Raw genomic sequence first — 21,015 nt, 5'->3', positions numbered from 1 at the left:
TTTGTACGAAGGGGCGGGCATTGGCCACCGCTGTAGTGGCCATACGAGGGGCCGTTTATGGTGCTCCGGAACAACGGGTCCACGTTCATGCTGGGCGTTGGGGGGAAAGAGGAGGTTTTCACGGTGGACCGCCTCAAACCGGCCCATGTGGACCTGGCGCAACCGGCCGAGTTTCCGGCACCTCGGCGCAGAGGCCGACCTCCCAAGCAGGTTCTGGCCCAGACTGTGGACATTGGGGGGTGTATCGCCGGTTCTGGGGGGGGGTTATGTGGCGACCCATTTCCTGGCACATCCGAACCGGCTCACAATTAGATAGCCTACGGGGGTTTGCGAGCACAGAGCTTTGGAGCCTCTGCGCCACGGGGGGGCAGGTTGAGGGAGGCTTAAAAGTGAGGCTGAGGATTTCGAATAAAGTTTTTCCTTCGACTGCAGTTACCGACTCCGTGTCGTAATTTTAGCGCTGCGTGTAGCACACCGCTACATTACCATCATTTCCAAAACATAGAAATTTCCCAAACCCTAAAAATACAATCACAGTCATTACATTCTCTTTTGCTGCAGCTAAGTATGCTTATGATGCCTGACTTTAGCCCTTACCCATTTTATTTTCGAGACTGAATGAAATAGACAGCTTCCAGGCACTGAAGGTACTTCTTAGATTAGAAACACATCTTCTGATAGTTCTACCACTTAACCTCCAACATCGGTGTAATAAACTAAAAAGCAAGATACCAAAATTATCAAGTACTGGTAACTCAAAACAAAATTAAGAATCAAAACAGAAAAGGTGGGAGCCATTTTTTTGGCTTGCTACAGTAGATACTGTTATCCCCAGTGGTGATTTAATACAGAGGATGGTAAATATATCAAACAGTTTGCTAGGGGAACTGGTTGAGCCATGGATAGGAAATGTTTAGAACAGGAGTTTCCAACCTTTTTTATGCTATGGAGCCTTACCATTAATCGAAGGGTCTGCGAAACACAGTTGGGAACCCCTGTTTTGGAGGTATATGGGTCAGATTCAGGGAAAAGGGACTAGCTTAGATGTCATCTTGGCCAGTATGGACAAGTTATTCCATAGGGCCTATGTTCCTATATGTATATTAAATAGTTAAAATAAGTAGTGGAAAAAACAGAAATCTTAAAAAATGGTGAGGTAGTGTTCATGGGCTCAATGTTCATTTAGAAATCGGATGGCAGAGGGGAAGAAGCTGTTCCTAAATCGTTGAGTGTGTGCCTGCTGGCTTCTGTACCTCCTTCCTGATGGTAACAGTTTGAAGAGCACATGTCCTGGCTGGTAGGAATCCTTAACTCCACCTACCTAAGCACTGCTCCTTGAAGATGTCTTGGGTAGTACAGAGGCTAGTACCTATGATTGAGCTGATCAATTTTACGACATTCTGCAGCTTACTTTGATCCTGTGCAGTAGCACCCCCCTATATCAGATAGTGGTGTAGCCAATCAGAATGCTCTCCACAGTTTATCTGTAGAAGTTTGAGTGTTTTAGGTGACAAACCAAATCTCCTCAATCTCCTAATGAAATATACCCACTGTCTTGCCTTCTTTATAGCTGCATCAATATGTTGGGACACAGTTAGGTCCTCAGAGATATTGACACCCAAAATCTTGAATTTGCCCACTTGCTCCACTTCTGAGCCATTTATGAACGCTGGTATGTGTACCCTCACCTTACGCTTTCTGAAGTCCACAGTCAGTTCTTTGGTCTTGAGTGCAAGGTTGTTACTGTGACACCACTCAACTAGCTGATACATCTCACTCCTCAACACCCTTTCATCACCATCTGAAATTCTGCCAACAATAGTTGCATCATTAGCAAATTTATAGATGGCATTTGAGTCGTGCCCAGCCACTCAGTCATATGTGTAGAGAGTGCAGAGCAGTAGGCTAAGTACACATTTCTGAGGTGCACTAGTGCTGATAGTCAGCGAGGTGGAGATGTTATTACCAATCCATACAAACTGTAGTCTTCTGGTTAGGAAGTTCAAGATCCAGATACAGAAGTCCACCTTCTGTAGCTTTTCAATCAGGACCGTAGGAATGATGGTGCTAAATGTTGAACTATAGTCAACAAACAGCATCCTGGCATAGGTATTTTAATTGTCCAGGTGATCCAAGGCCGCAAGGAGAGCCATGGAGATAGTGTCTGCCATAGACCTACGTGGCAATAGGTAAATTGCAGTGGGTCTGGGTCCTGAGGCAGGAGTTGATTCTAGCCATGGCCAACTTTGGAACCATCCTTGGAACCAAGAGCATTTTTTTCATTTTGATTCTCTTATTCACTACTTGCATCATAGACATTGCTCTTGCAAAGTTTTAAATTACAGGAAGGGTGGGAGAGGGACAACAAAACAAAAGGAATCTTTCTGATAGACAAAACCAACATTACTGAGTGGATAGACCATTTGAATGGTTCGTAAGATTAATAAGGGCAGTTAGAAAGAGGAAAACAAACATTCAAAATTTAAAGTAAATTTATTATCAAAGTACATATATGTCACCAATTTATTCCGGGCTTTTACAGGTAATACACAGAAACAACAGAATCAATGAAAAACTGAACACAAGACAGACAAACAACCAATGAGCAAAAGTGACAAATTGTGCAAATAAAAAAGAAAAAAATAATCATAAAAAATAAATGAGCAATAAATATCAAGAACAGGAAATGACTAGTTCTTGAAAGTGAGTTCATAGGTTGTGGAACGTTAGTTAAGTATGTTACTTAAAGGCAAAAAACAAGCTACATATTGTAGAGATAGTAGTTCAGAGGAGGTACATCTATAAGTTTTGTGAGCAGCCCACAAAGTGATGCTGTGTGCCACCAGCACCATCTTTGAAAGCCATTTTGGGATGTAAAAGCAGGATCAGGATTTTGTAGGTAACTAAACAAAAAGAAGAATGTTGTATAGGTTTAACTGATTAGTCAATGCTTGTGGAGAGAAGGATAAAGTGATATTATGAAAGGGATAGATTAGAGGTAGGAAAGCTATTTCTAATGGTATGTGAGACTAGAACTAAGGGACAAAGGCTCAAGAATTGGGGAAATAGATTTAGGATGGAGATAAGAAACTACTTTTTCACACACAAAAGTAGTGTATCTGTGGAAATCGCTGGCCGGGGAGCAGTAGAGGTTACCTCATTAAATATATTTTATGTCAAAGATCGGAGAAAGGCAGGTAGGTGGAACTGAGACCACGGCCAGGTCAGACATGATTTTGTTGAGTGGCAGGACAGGCTCAATGGGATGATGGCCTACTCCTCCTCCTATTTCTTATGCACTTACACTGTAATGGAACCAGTGTTAAAGATGGATTACCTACTGCAGAACTATCTAGTTCTGATGCAAACTTTTCCAGATCTAATGAAGAATTTAAGGGCAGGGTGGAAGTTAGAGGCAAAGTTGATGAAATTGACAAGCTCAACGTAAGTGCACGAATCAGCACCAATACAGTCGTCAATGTAGTGGAAGAAGAGTTGGGGAGCTTTATCGGGGAAGGCTTGGAACATGTTCAATGCTGTCAATGAAAGGGTAGGCATAGTTGGGGCCCATAGCTACCCCTCACGTCTGAAGACAGTAGAAGGAGCTGAAGGAAAAAATTGCTGAAAGCGAGGATCAGTTCTGCCAGATGGAGGAGGGTGGTGATAGAGGGGAACTGGTTGGTTCTTTAATTGAGAAAGAAGTGGAGAGCTTTAACTCTTTCTTGATGGGGGATAGAAGTATATAGGGGCTGGACATCCACGGTGAAAATGAGGCAATCAGGCCCAAAGAACTGAAAGTTAGTGAAAAAAATAGGTGTCACAGAGGTAAGTGGGAAGTGACTGAACTAAAGGGGGATAGAACAGAGTCGAGGTATGTAGACACAGGTTCAGTGGGGTTGGAGCAGGCAGAGACACTGTGCCTACCCAGACAGTCAGGTTTGTGGATCTTGAGTAGGAAGTAGAAGTGAGCAGTACAAGCCAGCATTTATTGCAGATATCATACTGCTTGAGAGCATGGTGCTGAGATACTTTTTTGAAGGTAGCCTCACATGCTGTTTATTAGAAAGTTCCAGGTTTAAAGCCCAGTCAAGATGAAGGACTGGTGATATATGAAAATCAGGATTTTGTGCAACTTGCAGGGAATCCTGCAGTTGGTAATATTACTACACAGTGGTTGCTTTTGTTTGTGAAACACTCTTGGATAGTTTTAGTATTTGGTAGAAGGTACACGCGGTGGAACTAACGCTTAGAGTGGTTGATTAAATGCTTGCCTAGCAGAGTGCTTTGATGTCAAACTTTCAGAGTGTAGTTGCCATTGCACTCCACCAGTTAAGTGGAGAGTATTCCACCAAGACTCTTAACTTATGCCTTGATGATGTTAGAAAGGTTTCATGTGGTCAGGAGGCAAGTCACTCACTGCAGGATATACCCAGCCTCCAACCTATTCTTGCTGCTACTCTATTTATGTGGCTGGTCCAGTGAAGCTTCAAAAACTGATGCCCCCACTCCCCCCAATCCCCTGTGGAGACTGATAGTGGAGAACTCTGCCACGGAATGTCAACAGGAGATGGTTAAACTTTATAGTCATTGGCCAGCACTTATCAGTTATGCCTGAATGTTGTCTAGGTTTTGCTGCACGTAGGAGTTACAAATGGGATTGAACATTATGCAATCAACACTCTGTTTCTCACCTTAATACAGAAAGGTCATTGATAAAGCAGCTGAATGCTGAGCCCAGGACATTGCTTTGAGGAACTTACTCAGTGATATCCTGCAGCTGGGATGATGGAAAACAACTACGCCCATCTTCCTTTCTGCAAATTATGTCTGATTACTGAAATTATTTCTTGATGCACCTTGACCATTTTACATGGATCCATTACTCTTCCCCATTCAAATTCAGTCTTGTTAACAATCAGCTCTTTGGCCTCATAATTAGACCAAGGCAGTGTAGTAATCCAGGGTAAAATAACAACTGGGCATCAATAAGCAGGTTATTGAAATGCGCCACTTTATAATATTATGATGATCGAAAACAAAGAGTTTGGCTGGCAGTTAGATTGGAATTATCCTGCTTTTTAGTGAACAGGATATTCCTGGGCAATTATCCATGTTGGCTGATAAATGTCACTCTTGAACTTGTAATAAAATGACTTGGATAGTGATGCAGCTAGTTCTGGACAAAGGACTTCAGTACTATAGCTGGGATGATAGGAGATCCTGGGTCTTAGGTGATTTCAGTGGTCTCAGCCATTTCTTAATGTTACATATGGAGCAAATTAAATTCCACACAATAAATAACAAATTATGGGAAAGCATGACAATTTAAGGATGAGGTTCCAAGGTATTTGGAGACTAATGATAAAATAAGTCAAAGTCAGCATGGTTTCTGTAATGGGAAATCATGCCTGACAGATCTGTTAGAGTCCTTTGAGGATGTAACAAGCAGGGTGAACATAGGAGAGGCAGTTGATGTCACTTACTTGGATTTTCAGAAGGCATTTAATAAGGTGCCACACGAGGCTGCTTAACAAGATAGAATCCTATGGCATTACTGGCATGGATAGTGGAATGGCTGACAGGCAGGATGCAGTGAATGGGAATAAAAGAGATCTTTTCTGGTTGGCTACCAGTGACTAGTGGTGTTCCTCAGGGGTCAGTATTGGGACCGCTGCTTTTCACATTGTTTGTCAATGGCTTGGATAATGGAATTGTTGGCTTTGTGGTAAAGTTTGCAGATGTCACGAAGATAGGTGAAGGGGTAGGCAGTGCTGAGGAAGCAATGTGATTGCAGCAGGACTTAGACAGATTGGAAGAATGGGTAAAAATGTGGCAGATGTAATACAGTATTGGGAAATGTATGATAATGCATTTTGGCAAAAGGAACTATTATCAAAATGGGGAGAAGGTTCAAAATATCAGAGGTGCAGAGGGACTTTGAAGTCCTTGTATAAGTCTCCCAAAAGGTTAATTTACAGGTTGAGTCTGTGGTAAAGAATGCAAATGCAATGCTGGTATTTATTTCAAGAGGAATAGAATATAAAAGCAAGGAGATATTGCTGAACCTTTATAAGACACTAGTCAGGCCACACTTGGAGTACTGGGCCCCATATCTCAGAAAGGATGTGTTGCCATTGGAGAGAGTCCGAGGAGATTCATGAGGATGATTCCAGGAATGAAGGAGTGTTTGGCAGCTTTTCACAGGAATTCAGAAGAATACATTGAAACCTACTGACTGTTGAAAGGACTAGATAGGGTGATATGGAGAGAATGTTTCCTATGGTGGGCATATCCAGAACTACAAGGCAGCCTCAAGATTGAGGGGCGACCCTTTAGAACAGCAGTAAGAAGAATTCTTTTTAGCCAGAGAGTAGTAAATCTGTGGAATGCTCTGCCACAGACCGCAGTGGAGGCCAAGTGCATGTGCATATTTAAAGTGGAAGTCGATAGTTTCCTGATCGGTCAGGGCATCAAAGGATATGGCAAGAAGACAGGTGTATGGGGTTGAGTGGGGAGTGGGATCTGGGATCCGCCATGATGGAATGACAGAGCAAACTCGATGGGCTGAATGGCCTAATTCTTCTCCTATGTCTATTACAATGGTGTTTTGCCTATTAGAAATCCAAGGATACTATTTTGCCAAAAGAAAAATCAAAATTTGTGTGGAAGAAACAGCTGCACTTTATATCATAGAAACATAGAAAACCTACAACACAGTACAGGCCCTTCAGCCCACAAAGCTGTGCCTAACATATCCTTACCTTAGAACTACTTAGGCTGACCCATAGCCCTCTATTTTTCTAAGCTCCATGATTCCATCCAGGAGCTTCTTAAAAGACCTTATCATTTCTGCCTCCACCACCGCTGCCGGCAGCCCATTCCATACACTCACCACTCTCTGCGTAAAAAATCTGCCCCTGACAACTCCTCTGTACCTGCTTCCAAGCAGCTTAAAACTATGCCCTCTTGTGCTAGCCATTTCAGCCCTGGGAAAAAGCCTCTGACTATCCACACGACTAATGCCTCTCATTATCACATACACCTCTATCAGGTCACCTCTCATCCTCCATCACATATCAGTATGAGTAGGAGAGGAAAACATAGTTAACACGACATTTTTAGTGAAATAAGCTATCAGTCTTAAGCAACAACTACTATATATGAATGGTCTGCCCAAGAACTGTGGAAACACAAGGTTCAAGCCAATTGAAAGAGACTTGTATTACAAACCTGGTAAGCAGGCAAGGAACCAGCAGGAACTAACAAAAGAGTTATAATGAAACTTCTGACATCCATGAGACTATAAACATTCTGAACTTCTATGTGATAAAAGCAAAATGGAAACATGGATATTAAGAAAGGACACCAAGCCAGTTAAATAAAAAAATCAGTCCTGATGAAGGATTACGACCCAAAATGTTGACTGTTTATTCCCCTTCATTGATGCTTAATTTGATGAGTTCCTCCAGCATTTTGTTGTGCTCCCTCAGATTGCCATCTTCTCCAGAAACTCTTGTGTGTAGATAATAATGCTCAGTGTTTCTACACTGGCTGAAGATCTAATATGATACTCAGTTTGGGTTTTGGGAAGACACTCAGCTGAAGGGTTTGCTGTAAACTTATTCCAAACTTAAAAGGTTTGAATTCCAGAGGCGAGACAAGAATTGATCTTGCTACTAATGCAGCCATAGACGAATGTCCCTTTAAGGAATCTTCAAGAAAATGCATTATGACAAAACAGCATCAATTTTAAATGTTATCTCAGTTCCTCTCATCACGAATTACTCATCTCCTGCATTTTCCATTTTATTTCAAATTTCCAGTCAGACTTTACTTTTGGAATATCAATTTATGGCCTGTAAATTGTTATTAACACTATATACTTTAATGTACAGCTTGGATAAGTGACTAGGGAGATTTACAAAAAACAAATCATTACTTAACTATTACTGTTATTATTTATTTAAGTTTCATACGCTGAGGAAAACCTGCTTGCATGAACCCTATCTATACCCCTCATAACTTGTATACTTCTATCAAATCTCTGCATAATCTTATACGTTCTAGGGAATAAAGACCCAAATATTCAACTCTAAAGAAGATTTCAGACGAGGTGGTCTGTTCAGAAGCTCACTGAAGTATTGTGTCCAATGGAGCTTTTCATCTTCTTTAGATAGGACATTAACAACTTTATCCTTCACTTGGGTATTGACCTGGTTGAATTTGCCAGCTAGTTTCTTGGTAGTATCATATAGTTCCTTCATCTTCCCATTTGCTTGGGATGCAAGGATGTTAACGTACTCTCTCCTGTCCCTCTTGATGTTTCTCCTTACTTCCCCGTGCATTCTGTTATATTCTCTCTGTGCCTCTGCTTTGTATTGTACTTTTCTTTCAATATTTTCCTCTTGTTTATTGTTTCCATCGTTTCTGGTGTAATCCAACTCTGATGCTCAAATGCCCTTTTTCCCAGTGCTTCCTCACATTTCATTTATTTCCTGTTTGACAGTGTCCATTCATCTTTGATATTAATGTCTTCAAGTGCCTGGAACCTGTTGGAAAGTGTGAGGGAAAATCTCTGAGCTGTTTCTTTGTCTTTCAGGTAGGTCACATTGTACCTCAGTCACTGATTGGGTGGTACATAGTTTCATTGTAGCTTCATCTGTACTTTGGCGATCAGAAGATGGTAGGCAAACTGCAGTTGGTCCAGGTCCTGACTTTGCAAAAGTTAATTCTAGCTATGACCAATCTCTTAAAGCACTGCATAGTAGATGTGAGTGCAAGTGGACTATAGTCATTGAGGTAGCTCACCCTGCTCTTCTTGGTATGATTCATGCCCTTTTAAAGCAGTCAGAAGCTTCTGACTGCAGCAGTGAGAGATTGAAGATGTCCTTTATCACTCTAGCCAGCTGGTTGGCAAAGGTTTTGAATGCGCTCCAGATAGCACCATTCAGGCATGATGCCTTGTGAGGAGGGTTCACCCTCTTGAAAGATGTTCTGACTTTTGCCTCTGAGACAGATAACACAGTCACCAGACACTGCAGGGACTTGCGTGGGTGTAGTTTATTCTCTCTTTCATAGTGTGCATTAAAGGTGTTGCATGAGAGTGAAGCATGACAGCCACTTATGATGATAGGATTCACCTTGTAGGAACTGATGGCCTGCAAATCCTGCCAGAGCTGATGTGCATCTGATTCCATTTCTAACCCCACTCAGAATTGCTCTTTCACTCTTAAGGTAGCCTTCTGTAGGTCATACTTGGGTCATTTTGTAGATTTCTGAATCGACTATCTTGAATGTCACAGATCTAGCCCTCGGCAGACTGTGAATCTCAGGGTTCATCTATTGCTTCTAGTCTATATTGTACTGATACTACTAATAATTTTGTACTAAGTATTCTTCATACGACGTTTCATTATCATACCTTATCTCTGAAAATTTCAATATTAAGATCGACTGACCTGCTCACAAAATTACAGAAATTCATAGCACAAGAGGTGTTCAGTCAACCTATTGGTTTAAAATGAAACTTGCGTTAATCCCAATTCCCATTTTCTTCATGCACAGACAAGCTAGTAATGGCTCATTAATTTTAATCCAGACTTTCAGGCTTAGTTTCCAACCCTTGCAATTTAGAACAAAACATTATTTTCCTCTTCTCCCCTCTATTCCTTATACAAAATTAAATCAAATCTTGAAAGCTAACTTGAACATTTTACACATTGAAACCTATCAAATGATAGAACATAGAACAATACAGCAAAGTACTGGCCCTTTGGCCCACAATGTTGGTCTGACCCTTAAACCCCACCTCAAATTCCTCCATGTCTAGTAGTCTCTTAAATTTCACTAGTGTATCTGCCTCCACCACTGACTCAGGCAATGCATACCACGCACCAACCACTCTCTGAGTAAAGATCTTCCTCTAATATCCCCCATGAACTTTCCACCCCTTACCTTAAAGCCATGTCCTCTTGTATTGAACAGTGGTGCCCTGGGGAAGAGGCGCTGGCTGTCCACTCTGTCTGTTCCTCTTAATATCTTGTACACCTCTATCATGTCTCCTGTCATCCTCCTTCTCTCCAGAGAGTAAAGCCCTAACCCCCTTGATCTGTGATCATAATGCATACTCTCTAAACCAGGCAGCATCCTGGTAAATCTCCTCTGTACCATTTCCAATGCTTCCACATCCTTCCTATAGTGGGGCAACCAGAACTGGACACAGTACTGCAAGTGTGGCCAAACCAGAGTTTTATAGAGCTGCATCATTACCCCGCGACTCTTAAACTCTATCCCTCAACTTATGAAAGCTAACACTCCATAAGCTTTCTTAACTACCCTATCTACCTGTAAGACAACTTTGATGAAAGGCCTTGATAGAGTGGATGTGGAGAGTACTTAGTATGATTGAAGAGTCTAACACCAGAGGACACAGTTTCAGAATAGAAGGGCATCCTTTTAGAATGGAGATGAAGAAGAATTTTTTTAGCCAGGGAGAGTGGTGAATCTGGAATTCTTTGCCACATGCAGCTGTGAAGGCTAAGTCTTTACGTATACATAAGGCAGAGGTTGATAGATTCTTGATTTGTCAGAGCATGAGGAGATTTGGGGAGAAGACAGGAGAATGGGGCTGTAAAGAAAATTGGATCAACCGTGATGAAATGGGGAAGCAGACTCGATGGATTAAATAGCTTAATTCTGTTCCTATATCTCACGGTCTTACGGTCTAAATGTACAATTCACAAATTAAGAGTTCATACCTAAGGGTGTATCTTCCTACAGATTCTGATCTGCAGCATTTACAGATTTTATTTCGGGTTTCAATGTCAGATTTTCAGCATCTTTTTAATTCATAAAATGAATTCCTTTCATTTCTGGCAAAAGCACAGCTTCTACTTCCGTATATTCAAACACATTTTTTTCAGGATCAGTACAAGATCATACATTGTAACATTAAGATTTTTTAAAAGACAAGTTGCCTTATTTTTTGATAAAAAATGACAATGCTGATCAAACTGACCAAGGTTTTTTAGTTTTCAGTCAGTCAAAGGCCACCGATTTTAAACACTCTAAACTGCCTTTCTTACACATAAGATTCCTTGATCTGTTGTACACTTATGACATTTGTTGTTTTTATTTACAATTCACAATGTTTTCAATTTTTATTCTATGACAGGAGTTCACTTTTTGAAATTATGCATTATGAAATATATAGGCAAAAGGAAATGTGACTTTAAAATAATCAAAGAAAAAGTGACACCAACCTCCAAATTAGTTAGTGTCATTTCCCTGAAAACATATGCGATGCTACAATCTTCTGAGTGACACATCACCTGAAAATTGCCATACGTGCACACTTCTGAAGGATCTGGCCAATATTGGTGGCATTTTACCTGTAAGAACAAAAAGAACAAAAGTAATCTAAAACAGAGCAAAGCTATTCTCAAAGAAATCTGAAACAAAAATGAAGACATTTACTTCTAACTTTTGAAAGTACAGAAATGTTAAAACAAAATTCTCTACCAAGAAATAAATTAGTTACTATCAATTTCATTGTTCAACTATAGTTTATGTAATAAGTAGCATGGTCAGAAATGTCAGTTATTAATTTACTTAGCTAGTCATCATGCATCAAAATATAGATTACACCAATAGCTGCCATCTAATCTAACCAGTTATAGTTTCTTCTCAAGAATGAAACAAATGCACATTAGTTATGACTTGCTTTGAACAGACTTAGATTTACAGCTGGTCAAAATGATTGTTTCTATTGTTTTCAATAACTAATTGAATAATTCTCTTTTTGGAGGTCACCACAATAAAGTAGAACACCATACTTTACATGACACCAGCTTGGGAAAAATTATAACATTTACCCGTCCTCTTTCTGTCAATGTTGTTAACATGACAATTAACGATGATCCTTGCTCCCAGACAGTTTGCCAAAAATGCGAGCAAGTATGTGAAAGTGGACCTTGGGCTGCAATGTACTTATTTAGAATAGAGGTACAACAGATTTCCATCTGCAGAAGAAACAGAAGGTAAACATTACAGTGAGGCAGTTTATTTTGCAATGCTATCACGATACATTTATCCCAATTTTTACATTTATTTGGTAAGCATGTTTTTTTTTCCGAGCTAAAACTTAAAAGAAAGTGCTCTTCCCCCACCACCCTCAGAAACTAATTTTCAATATTTTACTAAAAGACTGAGCCCCAATTAAATATGCAATAGAGACAGATGGAACTAGTCGACATTCTTCATGCATCATCAAATATTTTTGCTTGCTATAATCTTGCAACCACTGTCCTTACTTTATTCTTGTTAAATGGTAGCAGAACTGGTGAATAGATAGGAAACCATGAGAGGGCTATTAGGATTGAGGAGATTTGTTTATTACCAAAGACTCTTGAAAATTTCTACAGATGCATGGTGAAGAGTATTCTGAATGGATGCATCACAGCCTGGTATGGAAGCTCCAATTCACAGGATTGTAAGAGGCTGCAGAGGGTTGTAAACTCAGCCATTTCTATCGTGAGCACATCTCTCCCCATCATCAAGGATATCTTCTGGAGGCAGTGCCTTAAGAAGGCAGCATCCATCATTAAAACACTCACGATTCTGGAGTGCTGTCTTAATGTTAATATCATCAGGGAGGAGGTACAGGAACGTGAAAATCCACAGCTTCTTCACTTCCACCACTGGATTTCTCAATGGTCATGAACAATACTCATTAATCCTCTTTTACAACATTTATTTATTTTTGTAAATTACAACATTTTTGTCTTCCACTGTACTGCTTCCACAAAACATTCCACAAAATTTCATTACAAATGTCAGTGATAAACCTGATTCTGATTTTGTCCTGGAGAACCTCACCAATAGCTTGTCCTGGTCCAACTACACTGACTGACATGGCCATGAAAGCTCATCGGTGCCTGGAGTTAGTCTGAAATCTAAAGAAATTTTGCATGTCATATTTGACCCTCATCGCCTTTCACCAATGTACTTTACAAAGTATCCTATCTGGAAGTGTGACAGCTTGATTTAGCAAGCATGAAAACACATATCACAGGGCTCAAGGACTGCCTCTATCCCACTGTTATAAGACTATTGAATGGTTCCCTTGTACAGTAAGATGGACACTAGACCTCACAATCTACTAGGTTATCACCTTGCCCTGTAATTTCTTTATAACTGTAACACTTTATTCCGCATTTTGTTATTGCTTTATATTGTACTACCTCAATGCACAGTTGAAATGAATTGATCTACATAAACAGTATGCAACACGATTTGTCACTCTACATTGGTACATGTGACAATAAAGAAACAATTTACCAAGAAGGTAACTTAATGAAGTGAGGCAAAAATATATAACATCAACAGAGGATTAGGGTGAATGATGCTACAGAACACTGAATTGTTATAAAATATCAGTTCTCATTTGTTTGCTTGTAATGAATGCCCAGATAAAAAAATCTGACTATCCATGGTAAGGTTATTAAAAACTTTATCTCAGTTACAGGCAGTGATGTCCAGGATGATAGACTGACAAGGGAACAACATTAAATAATTTCCAGTTAATTTGATTTCTCAGCTTATACTGCACAAAATATTCAAACTGCAACTCCAAAGTCTGCTCCAAATTCACTAAATTATTTGTTACACACTTGGTTAACATTAACAGTAAGAAATTAAAATGGTTAGATTTGCAACATCTTCAAAAAAAACACCCAGAAAGTTATGGGAAAGACCATCTGTAGAGAGAGAATGTTAAAATTTTGATGAATGGGATATTGGCTCTGCTTCTCTCTCTTCACAGACACCAGCTCATCTACAGAGCAACTCCAGTGTATTTCCTGCTTTTACTTAAAACAAGTTGTCATAAGCAGTCCCTACATATTTCCAATTCCATTTGAAATCATTAGATTTGAACATGAATTTTCTTTTGGGCTTAGATTTATAAACTACAATTCCCCCAGAAAAGCGTTTGATCCTTTCCCTTGTACATACCCACCCAAAGATAGTATTGTAAACCATTATTCCAAATAATATTTTATCATATAGTTATTTCCCATGAAGCTAAGATTTAAAGGAAAAAGATTTTCATTTCCAAATTCTGCATTCAATTGCTTAAAATAGGCCATTGAAAGATTCTACTAGTTTTCTTTCTGAATTCTTGTCATGAAGCACTGAAAAATTCACTTGGAGCAATATAGAGCCTCAAATGCACTTGAAATTCTATACGTCTGATTTTTCAGGGCTTCAATGCAATTACCACTAATATTCATTTATCTTTGAAAGATGACACAGTATTTCAGTGCCAAAATGTCAATACCAAATAGATGACAAGTCAGACAGACCACTTATACTCACCCTATTGCATTCAAAAAGATTTCTTCTTTCAGCATTTACCAAGCCCTTCTGGACCATATTGATTTTTTTATAGCATCAAGGTGAATACTTACATTTACATAACTGGCATTAACATAATCTTCCGTTCCATTTAATACAACCCTTGTGACATCATCTGTTTTTAAAAAAGGGAAAGATTGAGATTAAGATCTCCAAGTTGTTGCTCTTAAAACCTCTCTACATCATTATTATTGAAAATTCAGTTTCCGTTCCATGGCAAATTTCTAATGCATTGCAAATTAAACCGTTGACCATGCCATTTTATTAACTTGTGCAACAGTGGGCCAGATTTCCCCAGTGAAGCCAGCATTCTCCTTGGAAGTCCTGCCTCCAGTGTTAATATAGGCTTCAGCCTTAGTGGCACCTTCTGCCCAGCTGACTAGTCTAAGCTACACTGCTGAACTTTCCTGGCTCTTAAATTGGGAGTTCCTCCAATAGGTTTGTTATTTTCACTCCCAATTGCAGCATCTGAAGTCTCTTTCTTACCTTTCTTTGCTCTCAAGCTGGGAAATTTTCCTGCTGAACCCATATCAGATTCATAATGGCTGAAGTGATGTAGTCATATTCAGATGGGAAGGAGAAATAATCTGTAGAGCAGTGGTTCCCAACCTGGGGTCCACAGACCCTTTGCTTAATGGTATGGTCAATAGCATAAAAGGTTGGAAACACCTACAAGGATTACATTTTTTAAGAGATTGTTAAACAGGCTTTTTTTTAGTATAGTGAACAGGTGTTCCAGTATTCAAAGTCTTCTTTTTTAAGTTTTAGGCAGGTCCCACATTTTTGAATGTTCTGAATGTTAAACATATTATTTGCAGAAATAAGCTAAGGAAATAAGCAAAGAAAACTCACAGGGTAATACATCTTTATATCTGTTTCTGTCTACATTCTTTGTCATTTTTGCACATGAGATGACGAAACCAGGTTTTTTTCTGTACAATTGCTAGAAGATGAAAGTGAAAAACAATTGCTTCAATTAGCCACTGTTGACATTTTACCATTTTCTTTTCTCAATTTCAAGCCAAGTGATAGATGCAATCTTTATCTTCATACAGAACAGCACAATGTTACCTCTTAATAATTCATGTGCCATTCTCTGAAATGAGGAACAAGAAAAATAGGGGAGGAAAGCTCATACTGAGACTCTCTTGTTCATAAATTTAGGACTGACTCTTCAATGGGCACATCTCTCCCTACAGGTAAATCTCTATCGTATTCCTCTGATGGACACAGAAATCCAATTACTGTAAATTTTGGTGTATAAGTCAAGAATTTGGCCCCAAATTTTGGTCCTAAAATTAGGGGGTTGGCTTATATACAGGGTGCCAACTTTGGAAAAAACAAATACATGGAAGACAGATCATATTTATTGGCTGTTTTTGACTCAAATTCGTTCCACTGTCGTCACATGAATTCTTTGAATGATTTGTTTAAACTTACATCTAGTGGCTGGAACACGGAGATCAAACCACCGGGGATGACTGCAATGTCCATATTTTCAGCTTACAATGCTGCTTTTGTCTCACCTGACAAGTGCGCTTTGAAGACGTCCCAGACAAGTAGTGACTTTTCTTTCCTGAAAACTTTGGGATGTCAACACCACACCTCTTTAACCCACTTCATCCACCCAGCAGCATTCTTGAATGTAAACAACACCCCGCGGGAATTTTCTGAGCAATCTTTGTTTTTTGGCTCAACACAAGATCACGTCTCTTCATAAATTGGGTGCACCAACTTCGCGTAGCTTTGAAATTTTCGCTGACCTCATGGTGTTTTTTGGCCCATTTCAATGCTTGAACTCGAATCATTTCTCTGGTAACAATGTATCCGGACGATCGCTGGTGATCCACCCACTCTAAAACTTTTTCTTCCAGTTCTGGCCACTGGCATGATTTCCTGCTGTCTGCCTGCACATTTCGCCTTTGACATTTCCCTCAGCATGTCCTCTGCCTTTCTCCACTCTCTCACTTGTTTCTCGTTTACACTAAACTTCTTCGCAGCTGCAGAATTATTCGTTCCTTTAGCAAAATCAACAACCTTCAGCTTGAAGCCAGCATCATATAGCATTCATTTTAATCTTTTGTACATGGCAGTCACAAACTCAATACTGAGTAGATGTACTGATCCCGTCACCCCGTATTATGTTTTAACGAGATTACGATGGGCGCTAAATGGTTTCACGGGGGTTACAATTCTGAGGATTCTTTACCATTGGAAACCTAATCCAAGATTTCCCTCTCTGATTTATTTATTAAGAATTCGCTTATAACGCTATACAATGTGTAGGCCTGTTTTCTTAGCAGGTACTGGTTCACAAAATTTCCCAGTTCCGAATCCTGCAAGCCTGAGTACTGGCAGGTGAGATCTTATGATCTTTTCTGGTTAAATCAAAAGCTTCTACAAAAGGGGTCGGCTTATACAAAGGTAACATGAAAATGGCACTTTTTTAACCTTGAAAATGGGGGGGGGGGGTCGGCTTATACTCCAGAATATATGGTATTTTAATACTTTGCTGCTTCCCCTTTAGTTTATCTAAACACTTTTTATTTCATCCCAGGAAAATTGCGAATTGTTATACTTCAGTGATATACAAATTGGGGCCAAAGCAGAACTTTTATCATATAAAAAATGTTTGATAATTTGCTTCAAAAATCAATTCCACTTATTTAACCCACAAGGCAAAGAACAGATCCATACATTGGGAATGAAACTGAACATCTTCCTGTATAACAAAAGTTTGCCGTATTGGAAAAGGTGAAAGACTAGTGATCAGTGCTGCAATGTTTTTATTATTCCTAAAGTTACAAACTATCTCAATACCAAGACTTTCTTAGATCACTTTATAACATTCACATCGAGGTTTTCTTAAAGTGACCAGTCATAACTTGATGAAATCTATATTCATCACCCAGTTAATGAAATATGAAAGAAAAAAGGAAATAAATATCAAGCAGCACTGCTTTATATTTGAATATACTGACACAGAATAAATACAGTGCAAATGCAGAAATCACCAGAGTTGAAGTAGACTGAACAAACTTACGTCAAACTGATTTAGTACTGCTCCAGTTTCAAGTCCTTGTCGAAGCTGAGTCATTGATTCTTCCAATGATTCAGCACAAGAGAGTAATATGGAATTACTGGGAGAATATTGAAAAGCTGTTCCATCTTCCATTTTTCCCTCTAAATGACTGCTTGTAACTTGTAGAGAAGCAGCAATGAAAATTTTTTTGTTAGACACATAAAATAGCTGTTGCAATTTGTAATGTTGATATAAATGTTATATAGATAGAGTATGTGCAGATACCAATACAAGAATGAACCTTATATAATCCCTATATAGTTTATTATTTGGTGAGCAAGTGACAAGAGAATAGAAGTTGATCAACATCTCATATGTTTACCTCACATCTTCACCTTCTCGCATTCTGGAATGTAATTAGTTACTCCTAAAGGAAATCATGGGCCATTCAAAAGGCCCAACAAAAACTTGTACTAAGGTAGACCTTGTTTAGATCAGCTCTCAGGTCTCCAGAGTATGAAGGCTAAGCAATGCCCTGCTCTGTCACCTGCCAACTTTATGCACATTTCAAAAAAAGCAGCCTAAAACAATTCAAAGACTTTGAAAGTAGCTGTTGAAAAATAATAAAAGATGCAGGTGTTGGAAGCCTGAAATAATATATACATGTTGCAAATACTCAGATCATCAGGGAGAATCTGTAGAAAGAGAAATACTTCAGGTCCGAGATCTTCCACCATCCTGACCTGTCTATGGCCTCTTGCATTATTAAAATGAGGCCCAACATCTCATCTTCTGCCTGGGCAAATTAGTCATCTGAAATCTGTTATGAATCCTCCAACATTAAAAACTGCCATTCATCATTTGAGCTCAGTTTTTCTTCTATTACTATTTTCTGACCTGCTGGGTTTGCCCTGGTAGACTTGCTATTAGCAACACCTTATACAAAGGAGCTATACTAGCTGTTACATCAGTTCATTTGGTCTCAGTCTATCTTGTTCAAGTATTCCTACCCAATTTTAGTGCTGCTGAAAACTAACCTGTCTTCTCCCTTTCCCAGATCTTGGAAGATCTTAACAGAAGGTATATGCTGGGCCAAACATTTTGATGTTATTATGAAGAGGGCATGCCAGTGGCTATATTTCATTAGGAGTTTGAGAAGATTTATTATGTCATCAAAGACTCCAGCAAATTTCTACAGATGTACCGTGGAGAGCATTCTAACTGGTTGCATCATCATTTAGTATGGAGGGACACTACACAGGACTGGAAAAAGCTGCAGAGGGTTACAAACTCAACCAGTTCCATCTTAGACACTAATTTCCCTAATATTACCAGATTTTCAAAAGGAGATGCCTCAAAAAAGCAGAATCCATTATTAATGGACTCCCACATGTCCTCTTCTCATTACTACCATCAGAGGAGGTACATGAGCTTGAAGACACACATTCAATGTTTTAGGAACATCATCTTCCCCTCCACCATCAGATTTTTGAACGAACAATGATCCCATGAATACAGCCTCAACTCTTTTTGCACTACAAATTTAATCTTTTATATATTTCTTATTGTCATTTATAGTATATTTTATGTATTGCACTCTACTGCACTCATAAAACAACACTTCATGACACGTCACTGACAATAAACCTCATTTTGATTCTTCTGGTTTTATTGCAGAAATGCACAATTCTCCATTTGGAGTTTACTGATAGGTGACTTGGATACAAATCTTGTATATAAGCAGAAATAACCGTTTAGATTTATTTAAAACATAGCAAAGCTAGGTGTGAATACAGAAACTATAATAATACTTGTTCAAGGGTTAAGAATTGGGGAATTGGATGACAAATTGCTCTTTCCAAGGAGGGTGGCAGGAATACAGGCCATACTGCTCTTGTCCTACAGAATTTTATTATTCTAGTAACTTATAAAAATCCTATTATTTAATGATTTTAGAAGATATAAACACTGGTGTGATCATAAAATGACAAGACTAAATGTTCAGAGCAAAATATTTAAATTTTATATCAAGCAAGCACCAATAAATTGTAAAATCGTGTTAACTAATATCACGAGGCTCACTCAAAAATCAAAATAGACTTTTAAATTTTTACTTGGATTCTATGTCAATAATAAAAATAACTACACCTAACATTTCTGCAGTTCAAAACTAAATGAAAGTTTTGAATTAAATGTTCTATAAAAATTTTAGTGAAGAACACATATTAAACTCCAGAAGTCATTATGCTTAGAGTAATTTCAGAAAACAATGCAAACAAAAAAACTGAATGTTAACGTATTTGTGCAAGTCTCCTCGGATGAATGTGCAGATACATTAACTGGGGACTAAAGTGAAATGCTTGGCTTATATCTGTTAAAACAAACTTTCAAAGATTGAGGCTAAACTGCACCCTCAAAAGGTGATGAGCATTGTGACTGAAGTTACAGCTGGCTAGAGGCAGCACTGGGATCATGCAGAGAATGATTCTGACCTAGGCACCATTGAAGGATGGCAGAAGATTTCCAGACCCTGCAACTGATGGATCAGTAAAACTGGTGGAAAGAAGGAGAAATGCTCAATATTTGCAGATATCATGAGGGGTTAGAAATGCTATTTTGAAGATTTGAGGCATTTTTTCACCCGAAGCACCCAAAAACATAATTGATTTCAATTGGTCACTTAGCACCATTTGGCAACACAGTTACTTTTTTTCAGTTTTCTGACTCAGTAGCCATTTTTAATATCTCAGCATTAATGGTTAAATTTTTTATTCCTTTAGAATTCTACTACAAATCACGATTATTAGGAGGAAATTATACGATCAGACAACTCTGCTGAGGCAGGGAAAATGACCTTCAGATATACCTCAAAGTAAATAACAAAAACTGCTGTTAGATTATACATCTTAAGTAAAGCCCGGCTCTGGGAAGGATGAAAGTAACGGAAATTAAGAAGAAATGCAATTTCTGACGATTATCCACATCCTATAATAGGGAATACGTTCATGTCGAGACTGGATCAGCCATGATTTTAAAAATGGCAGATTAGGCTCAAGGGGCCAATCAGCCTACTCTTACTACTTGTATTCTTATTGGTGTAAACTGTCTTCTGCATGAAAACATGAAAAATTCTTTCAGGAAGAAATAAAGACTATTCAAGTAAAGCAAACATTTATAAAAAGTTCAACAATTAGTTACCTTCACGTTTGACCAGAAGTACTAGTTCTCTGGAGTGTGATTCTCTGCTTGCTTTTATAAACATAACAACTTGATCATGTGTATGTTCAGAGATATCTCTGCCATTGATCAACAAGATCTGATCCCCTTCATTCAGTTTGGGTTTATAAATGTCAGCCTACACAACAAACATTAAAATATCACAAACAAAAGCAAAAGTTTTTGGAATTATGTTCATCAAACTAATTTATGACCACAGCAACCTATGTTCTCCTTTTTAGTTTATGTAGTAGGAACTAATCTGTTAATTTTTATTTCACTAAACCTATTTTGCAACAGCAATGTTGAACTATTAACTTTTACTTTGAAATATATTGCTTTTACTCTGAGGAATTTTGTCC

The 21,015-nt window shown here is 38.8% G+C and overlaps 1 protein-coding gene across 1 annotated transcript in view; it reads right to left on the bottom strand.

The window, feature by feature from the left end:
* Positions 1 to 21,015, bottom strand: part of LOC132395615 (tyrosine-protein phosphatase non-receptor type 3-like) — a 171,479-nt gene that overhangs the window by 37,833 nt on the left and 112,631 nt on the right. The window contains exons 19-24 of the mRNA XM_059972479.1: positions 20,636 to 20,792; positions 17,459 to 17,616; positions 15,268 to 15,358; positions 14,469 to 14,530; positions 11,874 to 12,020; positions 11,262 to 11,390 (exon numbers count right to left, since the gene is read on the bottom strand). Coding sequence (XP_059828462.1) covers positions 11,262 to 11,390; positions 11,874 to 12,020; positions 14,469 to 14,530; positions 15,268 to 15,358; positions 17,459 to 17,616; positions 20,636 to 20,792 — 744 coding nt within the window. The remainder of the gene's footprint in view (positions 1 to 11,261; positions 11,391 to 11,873; positions 12,021 to 14,468; positions 14,531 to 15,267; positions 15,359 to 17,458; positions 17,617 to 20,635; positions 20,793 to 21,015) is intronic.

This window comes from Hypanus sabinus, chromosome 6, assembly GCF_030144855.1.
Source record: "Hypanus sabinus isolate sHypSab1 chromosome 6, sHypSab1.hap1, whole genome shotgun sequence".
In the NCBI taxonomy this organism is placed as follows: domain Eukaryota; kingdom Metazoa; phylum Chordata; class Chondrichthyes; order Myliobatiformes; family Dasyatidae; genus Hypanus; species Hypanus sabinus.
The sequence above is the reverse complement of the archived record's forward strand: the minus strand, read 5'-3'. Positions and strand labels throughout refer to the sequence as shown.